Source organism: Sodiomyces alcalophilus (assembly GCF_042370955.1).
Source record: "Sodiomyces alcalophilus JCM 7366 unplaced genomic scaffold ACRALscaffold_5, whole genome shotgun sequence".
NCBI lineage: Eukaryota > Fungi > Ascomycota > Sordariomycetes > Glomerellales > Plectosphaerellaceae > Sodiomyces > Sodiomyces alcalophilus.
This window is the reverse complement of record NW_027263536.1, coordinates 3,960,040-3,973,950: the sequence shown is the minus strand read 5'-3', so window position 1 is coordinate 3,973,950 and position 13,911 is coordinate 3,960,040. Positions and strand designations below refer to the sequence as shown.

The 13,911-nt window shown below is 42.5% G+C and overlaps 1 protein-coding gene across 1 annotated transcript; it reads right to left on the bottom strand.

Annotated features, from left to right (window-relative positions):
• Positions 1–13,165: 13,165 nt before the first annotated feature.
• Positions 13,166–13,534, bottom strand: ACRALDRAFT_211977 (uncharacterized protein; the record flags this gene model as incomplete). The annotated part of the gene is made up of 3 exons (XM_071023811.1): positions 13,166–13,185; positions 13,266–13,334; positions 13,450–13,534. 3 exons carry the CDS (start codon positions 13,532–13,534, stop codon positions 13,166–13,168), a joined length of 174 nt encoding a protein of 57 aa, XP_070874267.1.
• Between the last annotated feature and the right edge of the window lie 377 nt (positions 13,535–13,911).

Genomic DNA, 13,911 nt, shown 5'->3' with positions numbered 1-13,911 from the left:
GAGCCTCCTAGTCGCAGATAGCCTTTAACTTCTCGGGGTCGTAAAATACTCCCTTATCTACTATAATAATAAAGCCTAGATATTTTACTATCGTTATACTAAACTCGTACTTAGCCGGGTCTAGGTTTAGACCGGCGTGTATAAGCCTATATAGTATTAGTCGGACCTTTATTTTATAGTCCTTCTAAGATCCACTTAAGTAGATTAGGATATTATCGATATAAGCTATAATAAAGTCGTTAAAGAACTCCTATAGTGTTTAGTTAATATAGCGTTAAAAGGTAGCGGGTACGCTGCTTAGTACGAAAGGGTATACTAGCTACTTAAAGAGACTAAAGCGCGTCCTAAAGGCCGTCTTACTTTTATACCCAGGACCTATACGGATTTTATAGAAGGCGGCGACTATATTAAGCTTCGTGAACCACTTAGCACTAGCCAGGTTATATCGGGTCTCGGTGATTAAAGAGAGGGGATACTAATCTCGCTAGGTAATTGCGTTTGGAGCTTTATAGTTATAATAAAAGCGTAACCCGCCCCCTAGCTTCTTTACGAATAAAATCGGTATAGTAGCCGCTAAGCTACTAGTCTGTATAAATCCTTTAATTATTAGGTTATTAAGAGTCTTCCGGAGTACTACTAACTCCTCCCTCTATCTACTATAAAGAGGCCCTTATAATAAAGTCGGCTCGAGCCTATTAAGACCTTGTTTTAGGGTGATTTTATAATCGACCCCTAGTCGGTGGGGGGGTAAGTCGTTAGCCTTATCGGGTATAAAAAGGTTACCGAACTCTTATAATATACTCGTAGGGATATAATCTCGAGGGTCTAATAGCACCTTTTTATAAAGGGCCTTATCGATATCCCGTATACTAACTGTATAGATAAAGGCGTTAAACGTATCGTTTTTTTTTCCTTTAACCCTCTCCTTATCTATTATATTATGGCCGCGAACACGGATCCCGAGACTAATCTTACCTCGCGGATAGCTTATATATTAGGCGGTTCGTCTTTACCGACTAATTATAGGTCGATATTAGCGACTCCGTGGTATAGCCTACGATTCTTTATATAATACGTAATTTCGTTATATTCTAGCTATAGCTTTCCTAGGAATATATCCTAGTTTAGCCCTTCTACTATATAGGCGAATACTTATTATATATAGCCGCTAATCTTAAGCTTAAATATGGCGATCCCGGTATTAATAACCGGCTTAGATATATCTAAGAATCCTTTTAATAATCGTTTTCTCTTATCGACTAATAGTAACCAGAGTCTTAAGGCGAAATGTTTATTCACGGTAGTATAGTAATAATAACCCGTATCTATAAGAATATATATATATCTTTTATTTACTCGCGTGAATATTAGGGCTAAGTCGCCGCTAGCTAAGTATTTAAACGCCTCCTACTCCTACTATAGGGCGGCTATCGGCTTTAACGCCCGTTTTCGCGTTAAAGCTATTCTTTTTCCGACCCTTCATCGTCTAAGCTATCCGAGCCTATAGTAATATTATAGAGGGGTAGACCCGTGTTCCGGGTCTGAACGTTATGGATGTCACGTGACCACGTACGCGGTCCCAGAGATCTGGTCTTGTATGCGGCTATTCTTCGGAATAGACCCACTATATCTAGCTAGCTTTTCGTCTGATCTTTTACGATTATTACCTATCACCCATCACAATCATAATTTATATTATCCTTCTTATTTCGGATATCTAGACGATCCAGAAGAGCCGACTATAGGCCCGCCTACCTATCTATAGCTATCCGTTCCCCTAATCGGACTATAGCCGACTCTTCTAAAGGCCCGGCGACTATCTCCTCGGGACCCTTTAGCTCTAGATACGGACCCGTGACGAGGCTAACCCTCCATTCGGCTAGCCTATTAGTTAGTTATTTATTTTAGCCCTACGCGGAGCCGTTTAATATAGTAACGGCTTCGCCTTTCTTTAATTAGTGCTTGGAGGCGGATATAATCGGCGTGGGGGATCCTTCCTACGTATAAGGGTAGTTCCGGCCTACCTAAACGAACGGCCTATTAGCGTTATTAATCTCGATACGGTCACGGTTTTCTTTATTCTGTTTTAAGCGTTTAAGTCTTTAAGTCTTAAGTTTCGGATACGATACGATACGGGTCTGGTTAGTCCTTTAATAATAGGCGAAGGGCTCTAGAAAAGGCCTAAAAGAATATCGCGTTACGTGGACGTAGCCAGAGTAAGCAAAGGTCCGAAAAAAGACGATTCTGGTTTATGTTTATATTCTAATTCCGGTTACGATATATTAATAAAATTAATAAAAACACTATAAATAAAAACACTAAAAATAATATATATAATAAAAACTATGAAAATAATTTCCCGGGGCCCGAGTCTCCGGCAAAGCGATTCTAATAGTGCTTCGGAAAAGCAGAGGCTGCCTACTTATTAGTAATAGCCGTAACCTATCCCGACGCAGAGACTGCTTATATATTAATAGTCGAATATAAAGAGGAAGATATTATAACGGCGATATTATAGAAAGAGGAGGATATATACCGGTAGCCAGGGCCGCGCGTGGAATACGTTTCTGTTCCTCTTAATCGGCTTAATCTCCTGTTTCAAGGTCGTCGCGAGAGTCACGCTAAGGGCGTGCTAGGTAGCCCTAGGAGAGCTTTATACGCTAAGGTCCTGCCGCGATAATCACGATATCTCTTTGCCGTTTACTTCCTATTTATCTAATTAGACTAACGGTAATATTATTGCCTATAGGTAGCCCACCGTTCCGGGTAGTCTATATAGTCGTAGCCGAAGTAGTAGTCGGAAAAGCCGCCGCTATAATAAGAGTACGACTCTATATTAGAGTTAGGAAGAGAGTCCCGCCGCCTAGTATAATCGTATTCGCTTAATTAGGTGTTATTCCTATAGTTAGGATAGCCACCGTCGGCGTATATACCCGAAAAGCCTTATTAGCTTAGTGATCCGGAAAAGCTATAATAGCTCCGCGCTTTAGAAGAACTAGCGCGTTAGTTCCGTTAATCCTGTTATTCCGGCATTAAGCTCCCGTGCTAGCTCCCCTACCTCTTCCTCCTCCTCCTACCTTTTTTCCCTTTTTCCCTTTTCCTTTTCCCGCCTCCTTTCCTTTTTTCCTTTTCCTTTTTCCCTTCTTCCCCCCACCTTTCCCTTTACCTAATTAGGGGAATAGAATCGTTTTCGGAAACAGAAATCGTGTACGTAGAGTCTATAGGAGCTTTCCTACTTCCTAATAGGGGCCGCGTCTTCTAAAAATCGTGGGTTCGAATCTAGGGCCGCGTCTCTTTTACCTACGCCCTAGAGCCGGATTTTTCTTTTCCCCGAAGCTTCGTTAACCTGATTAGGACCTCTTATTTTTATTTTTATTTATTTTTAGGGTTATTTAAAAGCTGCCCTTAAGGGGGACCTTTTTATATAGCTTTGGGGCTAATAGATATAGAGTCCTGCCCTCCCCCGATTTTACCCTCTTTTCTTTTTAGAAAGCTATACGCGTAGGAGCTACTTTATATAGCTTTAGGGCCGATAGATAACTAGGCCCTAGGCCTAGCCTATAAGTCTATAGGAGTCCTGCCGATTTTTTAGCTTTTCTTTTCACGTCTTCCTTAGACTATATCTTTTATAGTTCTTCACCTTTTCTTTGGCTTATAACCACATTAGCCTAATTAAAAGAAGAGTAATCGAATAGCTCCGATTTCGATTAATTTAGTCTACTAATTATTAAGTTATTATCAGTTAGTTTAGTAGTATACGTTAGATATCTTTATTATATTCGAAGCAGACTATATACTATTAATCCCGCCTACCCTTTTTAATCCTACCTACCGTTATCTACCGGTAGAGTCATTACGAGCTTATCCTGCTTATCTTTTTCCTTCTCTTTCTTCCGACTCTTTTTACTACTCTTTTTCTTCCCAATATCTTCGTTCCTTTAATCGGCCTAAGCCTAATCCGCCTACCTATAGTTAATCCGATTAATCCTATTAATCCGATTAATCCTATTAATCCGATTAATCCTATGAATCCGATTAATCCTATGAATCCGATTAATCTAGTTAATCACGTTAATCCTACTCCTCTTTTTCCTATTCCTTTAAGCCTGGCTATAATATTACCGCCTTAAAGAGTCCTGTCGCGAGACCCGGTTCTATTCTTTACCCACCGACTCTACGAAGAACCGATAAACCGCGATACCTTCCTGCCTTCGATAAACCGACCTACCTCCTATATACTATGCTACGCCGCTAAAAAGATCCGACCTGTATGCTTTACGCCTACGAACCAAAATAGACTACCTGTCTCAATCTAGGTAATAGAAAGAGATAGATATACTCTACGAGAGACGTAGGAATACCGAGACCTTTATGTAGGCCCGTCTCTCATGATCTTCTTATAGACCCCGAGACTATATATATATAGTCCCGAAATCCTAACTAGTATATAGACCCGGAGACTCGCTATATCTCCTGCTCTTATAAGCTACGCCGTTAATTCTCCTATCACGATCTTTATAGCCATCGCTTAGTTTTATATTCTGCGTCGTTAATCTTTTACTAGGGCCGCCGCGTTACCTTATTCCTATAGTTATAACCCGGAACCAAAAAGGCCGCCTCCGCCTACCCTCTATATACGTTCGTTATCACGGTCTTCTCGAAGACTATACTAGGGCCGCCGCCTATTTACTACCGCCTACTACTACCGCCGCGTTACTTATTCCTTATAGGAACCGAGGAAGCCGCCGCCGCCGCCTAGCTTACGCACAAAGGACCTATAATAAAGAAAGGCGAAGCCGTCACTATATAGAACGGCTCCGCTAGGGCCAAAACAAATAACCAACCAATAGGCTAGCCGAAGGGAGGGTTAGGCTTATCACGGGTCCGTATCTAGAGCTAAGGGTCCCGAGGGAGTACCGGTATCCCGGAGAACCCTGCCTAGTATCTGGCATAGGCCTTACCCTTTTAGGATAGATTGCCAAGGGATATTTTTGTATACGAAATTGGACTCTGGGTATAAGGTCCCGGTATATCGTAGAGTCGCGGATATAGAAGGGATAAACTATTACCTTTATTACTTACCTTAGATGTTTTGACTTTAAGTTTTATAGCTATTCTGACTATCTTTTATATCTATCCCGGGCCATAGCATTCTATTATATCTTTCCCTTATCTAAAGCCGACCTAGCCCTTAAGGGTAGTAACCCACGACGAATTAATCGACTCCGTTAAGGCGTATTACTATAACCTTGGGTTTAGTGTAGTACGTAAACAGACCTTAAAGCGAGCTAACGGTGATATTTATCGTGTTATCCTCCGTTACCCCCGTGGCGGCGATTAGCGGGTATCGATAGCTATGTTTAGAAGCAGTAAAATAACTAAAATTAGATACCGTTAGCTTACTAAGGTAAGGCTGCTTAGAGACGAGTAGCACTTTATTATAAACGAAGAGAGTAACTGCTATAACCACCCGCCTCTGCCCTCCGAAGGTATCGCGGCTTCGGTAACTACTCGGGCAGACTCTTAAAAAGTAGTTAGGATATCGCGAATTAAGGATATAGTTCTTTACCTATCCGGGATAGGAAAGCTAACCGCCTTCGAAATTACTAAGTAAATATAGTATAAGATCAAAGCCGAGTTACGTACTAAACTCTGGATTAGCGATTAGGATATCCGTAACTATTAGCGGTAGTTAAAGGAGGAGAGGTATAGATACCTTTCTATAACGTAGTTCTTTTTTAAGAGGCTATAGGCAGAGGACTCGGGCGCTTATTATCTACGGTATTATATTAACGAAGAGACGGGGCGGATTAATATAATATTCTGGACCTATAAAATCTATATCTAGTAGTGGTAATATAATTTAGAGTTATTAATAATAGATTATACCTATTCTGGTAGTATAAAGTATTAGGAACCCTAGGATTATTAGTAGAAGACTAACCTTAGTTTCTTTTCATAGGTAAACAGGTTTAATATACCGCTATTCGAGGTTATTAGTATAGCGGTAGACTATAGCTCCTATAACTACTATTTTGCCCTAGTCTCGAGGGAAAACTATAACGCGTATAAATAGCTTTATAAGCAGATTAGGGACGTAACCTCGGTAAAGCGTATCTAACTTCCCTCTATGGTTATAATAGACTTCGAAAAGGCGCTGAAAAATACGCTAAATAACGCTTTTCTAGCTATTCTATAGTAACTTTATATCTGGTATATTATAAAGCATGTTACTCTGGCTATTAGAAAGAAGTAGGATAGGCTATTTAAAGGGAGTAGCCTTATCGGCTTTATAGGTAAGTTCGTGATATTTATTTTAGTGGTTAGTCCTTTAATATTCGTGATATTATCTTATAGATTATAATTAGCTATGGTTTTCGAAGTCTTTTCTATTTTAGTTAGCGCGTATAAAATTTTCACTGACTTTTTAGTAATAACTAATTAGGAATAGCGCCCGCCGATAATATATATAAAGCTTTTACTAACAAAGAAGATAACGTTAACGTAATCGTATCTCGATATACTTATCTAGATACTAGCGCCGGTAATATACTCTTCGATATTCAGGCTATAAACGTCACGGATACTTAAACGCAGTAAAATACATATACTTTAGTATCGGATTAGTCCGACGATAAAACTCCTAACGGATTTATAAAGTCCTGGCGGTCCTGCGTGTACGCTAAAACCGAGGAGCTATTTAAATAGAAATAGGGTTCTATAAAAAGGATATTTAATAGCCGCTAGCCTAGTAAGTCTTAGCTGCTATCCTATCTATCGCTTTACTAATTATTATACGTAGCTCTTATTAGCTATCTCGAGAAGACCTACCTCCCTTAGCGAGCGTAGTTTTATAACTATGCCGTTTAATATCTCCGTAACTATAGAGTCCGAGCTATTAGCCGAATAGAGTCCGCCTACGCCGAGCTTAAAATAAACCTCCGGAACCGCCTTATCGATCTTAATTAGCTTTCGACGTAGATATAGCGGGTAGTAGAGCGGAAATAGGAGCGGCTAAATATTAGCCTTACTAAGGCGAGTATCTTCTATATAAGAAAGTATAGGAATAAACCCGTTATCGCTAATTTAGTATTCGAGATCATGTCTAAAGCTCTTGATCTTATTTAGCAGTAATATCTGCCCGCGAAGGAGGCAGTAATAAAGAGCTTAACTCTGCCGCTCTATACTAATAGCTTTAACGCGTAATTTAGTTTACCCTACCGCTATACGATATATAGCTACTTAATTAAAATAAGGGGCCCTTTAGAGCGTACTAACGTTAATCCTTACTAGTAGATTAATTAGAACCATATAAGTTCTTTTTTCCTTTATCTATTCTCACGATCTAACGGTTTTACTACCTATTCTAGCCCGAGATCCGAGAACTACATACTAGGACCCGAATCCTAGATTCTCTGCCTATCCGATTAACCCGGAACCGTCTATTGCCGTTACCCACTATAGCCGGCGTTGCCTCTTTATAACGAACCCGCGCTACCTTTTTATAAGGAGCCCGCGCTGCCTTTTTATAACGAGCCGGCGTTACTGTTTTATAACGAGCCGGCGTTACTACTCTATAATAAGCCGGCGTTGCTGCTTTATAATAAGCCAGGGCTCGTAACCCTAGGGCTCGAAGTAGGAGGATATTATTATAGCATAAGCGGGATAAACTAAGGCCGCCACTACGTAGGCGGAACCTAACTATACAGGAGGAGGCTGCTATAATTACTGCTAAGACGTTAAGGATAATTATAAATACCTTTAGGGCCGAGTTATAGCGTGGTGGGTATTTATAAGTATCTCTCGGGTATCCTCCTAGCTAAATATAGTGGTCGGATACCTAGTATATACCTCCCGGGACGTAATAGCAGGTGTATAGACCGGCCCTGCCCCTAATCTTTAAGCCACCGCCCTTAAACTAGTAGGCGCTGGGCAGCGAGCGTTGGATTTAACCGTCGTAACCGGAGGCTAGTTAATAGCTATAGACTTAATAATTTTACCTTCTAGGATATAGAAATAAAGGATAGCTATACTAGTCGAGGTAATAGTTTTAGATATCTCTTATAATATATATGGATTTCGATTATTTTTAAATCCTCTTACTTACTTAGTATAATGGTTTATCCCTTCTATGTCCGCGACTCTACGATGTACCGGGACCTTGTGCCCAGAGTCTAATTTCGTATACGAAAATATCCCTTGGCAACCTATCCTAAATGGGTAAGGCCTATACTAGATACCAGGCAGGGTTCTGCGGGATACCGGTACTCGTCCCGAGGAGACGGTCGCCGGGCCTCTAGAAGGGTCGGCAGTGGTCCGATTAGGGGAACGAATAGCTAGATAGGCAGGCAGGCCTATGGTCGGCTCTTCTGGATCGTCTAGATAACTAAAAAGGGAAGGATGATATAAATTATAATTGTGATGGGTGATAGGTGACGATCGTGAAAGATCGGACGAAAAGCTAGCTAGATATAGCGGGTCTATTCCGAAGAATAGCCGCATACAAGACCAGATCTCTAGGACCGCGTACGTGGTCACGTGATATCCAACATCCTAACCCGGAACACGGGTCTACCCCTCTATAATCAGACCCAAATTATCAAGCTACGCCCCGTGGTCTTAATAATTTCATCACAAACAAAAGCAATAACCAAACAACCGTCCCAAATATATCTCTATTACCCTGATCAGGGCATCCATAAGCAGCCTATACAGCAATAGCTTCCGTATCGTCCACCTCTTCCAGCTACACGTAGTAGCAGTCCTTCTTTCCTTGTGCGGTATTCCTAAAGACTCGAAGACGTGGGCTTAAAGGACGGTGACCTTAAGGATAGAGGTGACCTCGCAGGTCCTTCGTGCTTAAGCCAGGTAGCGGCGGCGGCGGCTTCCTCGGTTCCTAGTCGTGACCATAGGAATAAGCAACGCGGCGGCGGCCCCAGCATAGTCTTCGAGAAGACCGTGACGTAGAAGATATAAGCGTGAACGCATACAGGGTAGGCGGCGGCGGCCTCTTCGGTTCCGTAACAAGGAATAAGGCAACGCGGCGGCCCTAGTAAAAGGTTAACGACGCAGAACACAGAACCAGGCGACGCAGAGTATATCTATCTCTTTCCACTGCCTATATATTAAGGCAGGCAGTCCACTTCTCGGTTCGTAGGCGTAAAGCACGCAGGTCGGATCTTTTTAGCGGTGGCGTGGCACGGCATATAGGCAGGTCGGTTTGTCGGAGGCAGGAATCGCGGCAGGACTCTTCGAGGCGGCAGAATCGTGGCCGGGCTTAAAGGAACAGGAAGAAGAAGAGCAGGATTAACGGGATTAATCGGATTAGCTATAGGTAGGTGGATCAGGCTCGGGCTAATCAGAGGAACGAAGATATAGGGAAAAGAAGAGTAGTAAAAGGAGTAAAAAAGAGGAAAAAGGGAAAAGCTTATAGTGATTCTACCGGCAGAAAATAGCAGGCAGGATTAAAAAGAGTAGGCGGGATTAGTAGCACGTGGTCTGCTTTGAATAGACGACGAAGATATCTAACGCGTACCACTAAACCAACCATAACTCAATAACCAGCAGGTTAAATTAATTAAAATCGGCACCGTTCGATTCGGCTTATCCTAATCAGGCCAACGTGGTTACGAGTAAAAGAAAAGTAAAGAACTATAAAAGATATAGTCTAAGGAAAAGGTGAAAAGAAAAGCTAAAAAATCGGCAGGACTCCCACAGACTCATAAGCTAGGCCCAGGGCCTAGTTATCCATCAGTCTCAAAGCTATACGAAGAAGCTCCTACGGTATATAGCTTTCCATATAAAGAATAGGCTAGATTAGGGTCTTCGTGTACAAAAAAAGGGAATAAAAATCGGGTAGGGTGGAATCGGGGGAAGGGCAGGACTTTATATCCATCGGCCCTAAAGCTATACGAAGAGGTCCCCCTCGAGGGCAGCTTTTAAATAACCTAAAAATAAAAACAAAAAGAAAAGTAGAAACAACACATCCTAATCAGGTCAACGGAGCAGCTTTAGGAAAAAAAAATCCGGCTCCAGGGCGTAATCCAAAAGAGACGCGACCCTAGATACGAATCCACGAAGGCTATAGTCACGGCCCCCGTCGATTAAAAGACGCGGCCCCCGTTAGGAACTAGAAAAGCTCCCACGGACTCCACGACTAAATTCTACTTCCAAAAACGATTCTATTACCCTAATCAGATAAAGGAACAGGTAAAGGGAAAAGAGGAAAAGGAAGGGAGGTAAGAGGAGGGAGGAGGAGGGAGGAGAACAGTAAGGAAAACCAGGATTAAAAATCCCTCGGCCCTAGAGGTAAATCCACCTATAAAGATATTAAAGAAAGGCGAAGCCGTCACTATACAGAACGGCTCCGCTAGGGCTAAAACAAATAACTAACTAATATAGCCGAAGGGATAGTTAGGCTCGTCACGGGTCCGTATCTAGAGCTAAAGGGTCCCGAGGAGACGGTCGCCGGGCCTCTAGAAGGGTCGGTAGTGGTCCGATTAGGGGAACGAATAGCTATAGATAGGTAGGCGGGCCTACGGTCGGCTCTTCTAGATCGTCTAGATAGCTAAAAAGGGAAGAATAATATAAATTATAATTATAATAGGTGATAAGTAACGATCGTAAAAGATTAAAGAAAAAGCTAGCTAGATATAGTGGGTCTATTCCGAAGAATAGCCGTATATAAGACCAGATCTCTAGGACCGCGTATATAGTCACGTGATATCCATAATATCTAGACCCGGAACACGGGTCTACCCCTCTATAATCGGCCCTAAATTCTTAAGCCACGCCCCGTAGTCTTAATAATTTTATTATAAATAAAAGTAATACACTATCCTAAATATATCTTTATTACCTTAATCAGGGTATCTATAAGTAGTCCTATATAGCTCCTCTTTTAGCTACACATAGTAGCAGTCCTTCTTTCCTCGCGTATATATATTCCTAGAGACGTCTCTTAAAGACACAGGCTTAAAGGACGGTGACCTTAAAGACGTAGAGGTGACCTTATAGGTCCTTTATGCGTATAGAGTAGGCGGCGGCGGGGGCGGCTTCCTCGGTTCCTAGTCGTAACTATAGGAATAAGTAACGCGGCGGCGGCGGTAATAGTAATAGACGGCGGTAAAATAGGCGGCGGCCTTAGCGTAGTCTTTAAGAAGACTATAACGTAAAAGATATAACCGTGAACGTATATAAGGTAGGCGGCAGCGGCCTTTTTAGTTCCGGGTCATAACTATAAGAATAAGGTAACATAGCAGCGGCGGTAATAAATAGGCGGCGGCCCGAATAAAAGATTAACGATATAAAACGCAGAACCAGGTAATTACCGTGAAGATCGTGATAAAAGAATTAACGGCGTACCTTATAAGAGTAGGTAATAAAGAGTCTCGAGGTCTATAGACTAGTCAGGATTTCGGAACTATATATTCTCGGGGTCTATAGGAATATTATAAGCGACGGGCCTATATAAAGGTATCTTAGTATTCCTACGTCTTTTATAGAGTATATCTATCTTTTTCTACTACCTAGATTAAGGCAGGTAGTCTACTTTAGTTCGTAGGCGTAAAGTATATAGGTCGGATCTTTTCATGGCGTGGTATAGCACGTAGGAGGTAAGTCGGTTCGTTAAAGGCAGGAATCGCGGTAGGACTCTTTAAGGCGGTAGTATCGTGGCTAGGCTTAAAGGAGCAGGAAAAAGAAGGGTAGCAGGATAAATAGGATTAACTAGATTAATCGGATTAACAGGATTATAATCGGATTAACTATAAGTAGGCGGATTAGGCTTAGGCTAATTAGAGGAATAAAGATATCGGGAAAAAGAAAAGTAGTAAAAGAGTAGGAAAAAGAGAGAAAAATAAAAAAAAGCTTAATAGTAACTCTGCCGGCAGAAAACAGTAAGCAGGATTAAGATCTAAAAAGAGTAGGCAGGATTAGTGGCACGTAATCTGCTTCGAAGACGGTAAAGATCAGGATCTAACGCGTACCACTAAACTAACTAATAATAGCTTAATAACTAGTAGGCTAAATTAATTAAAATCGGCACTATTCGATTCGGCTTATCCTCATTAGGCTAACGTGGTTACGAGTAAAAGAAAAGGTAAAGAACTATAAAAGATATAGTCTAAAGAAAAGGTAAAAAGAAAAACTAAAAAATCGCCAGGCTCCTATAGACTTATAGGCTAGGCCCCGGGCCTAGTTATCTATCGGCCCTAAAGCTATACAAAGAAGCTCCTACGCGTATAGCTTTCTATATAAAGAACAGGCTCGCGATCAGGGTCTTTATGTAGAAAAGAAAAGAGGGTGAAATCGGGGGAGGGCAGGACTCTATCTATTAGCCCTAAAGCTATATAAAGAGGTCCCCCTCGAGGGCAGCTTTCTAAATAACCTAAAAATAATAAAAAGAAAGGCAGAAATAATAGATCCTAATCAGGTTAACGGAGTAGCTTCGGAAAAAAGAAATCCGGCTTTAGGGCGTAATCTAAAGGAAAACGCGGCCCTAGATTTAAACCCAGGATTATTAAAAGACGCGGCCCCCGTTAGGAACTAGAAGAAGCTCCCACGGACTCTATACACGATTTCTGCTTCCGAAAATAATTCTGTTACCCTAATTAGGTAAAGGAATAGGTGGAGGGGAAAAGAGGAAAAGGAAAAAGGGAAGGGAGGTGGGAAAAGGAAGAGGGAAAAAGAGGTAGGACGGAGGAAAAGGCAGGGGAGCTAGCATAGGAGCTTTTTGCCTCGGGCGTAATAGAGCTAACACGGGAGCTCGGCGCCGGAATAAGGGGATTAACGGACTTAACGCGCTAGTTCTTCTAAAGCGCGGAGCTATCACAGGAGCTTTTCCGGATCACGGAGCCAACGGGGCTCTTCCTTTCCGGGCACATACGCCGACGGTGGCTATCCTAACCGCAGGAATAGCACCTAATCAGGCGAATAGGATCTAGGCGGGCGGCGGGACTCTTTTCCTAACTCTACCGTGGAGTCGTACTTCTACCGCGGCGGCGGCTTTTCCGACTACTGCTTCGGCTTAGGCTACGGCTACCTTCGATAGGCTGCCCACGAGCAACGTCACCGTTAGTCTAATTAGACGAACGAGAAGTAAACGGCAAAGAGATATCGCGTGCCCTTTAAGCGTATAGCTCCTGCAGGGCTGCCTCGCACGCCTTTAGCACGACTCTCGCGAGGACCTCAAAACAACAGGCCAACCCGATCAAGAGGAATAGGAACGTATCCCACGCACGGCTCTAACCACCTCTAGGAGGCTGACCGTCCCGGTATCGTATCCTCCTCTTTCCACGATATCGCCGTCGTGATGTCTTCCTCTTGTATTGTGACTGTTGGTGTGCAGACAGTCTCTGCGTCGGTTCGGGGGACTATTCTTTCTAAGCAGGCAGTCTCTGCTTTTCCGGATCCCTGGTACTCGGGACCGTCGAACCGGATCCGTGAGACTGTTAGTATGTAGGCAGTCTCTGCGTCGGGATGGTGTTAGTTGACTGTTGCTAACGAGCAGGCAGTCTCTGCTCTTCCGAAGCATTATCGGGGTCGCTTTTCCGGAGACTCGGGCCCCGGGAAACTGTTTTTGGTGTTTTCGTATATAGTGTTTTTATCGTTTTTGTTGTTATATCGTAACCGGAATCAAAACTCGAACTCCAAACAGAATCGTCTTCTTTCGGACCTCTTCTTCTTCTAGTACCCACGTAACGCGACATTCTTCCAGGCCTTTTCCAGAGCCCTTCGCCCGTTATTAGAGGACTAACCAGAACCGTATCGTATCCAAAACAAGACTTAAAATCCGAAGCTGTATCGTATCCTAACGCTCCAGACTCGAAGACTCAGACTCAAAACCGAAGACTCAAACCGAAGACCCAAAGGCTTAAAAGAGGACAAAGAAAACCGTGACCGTATCGTATT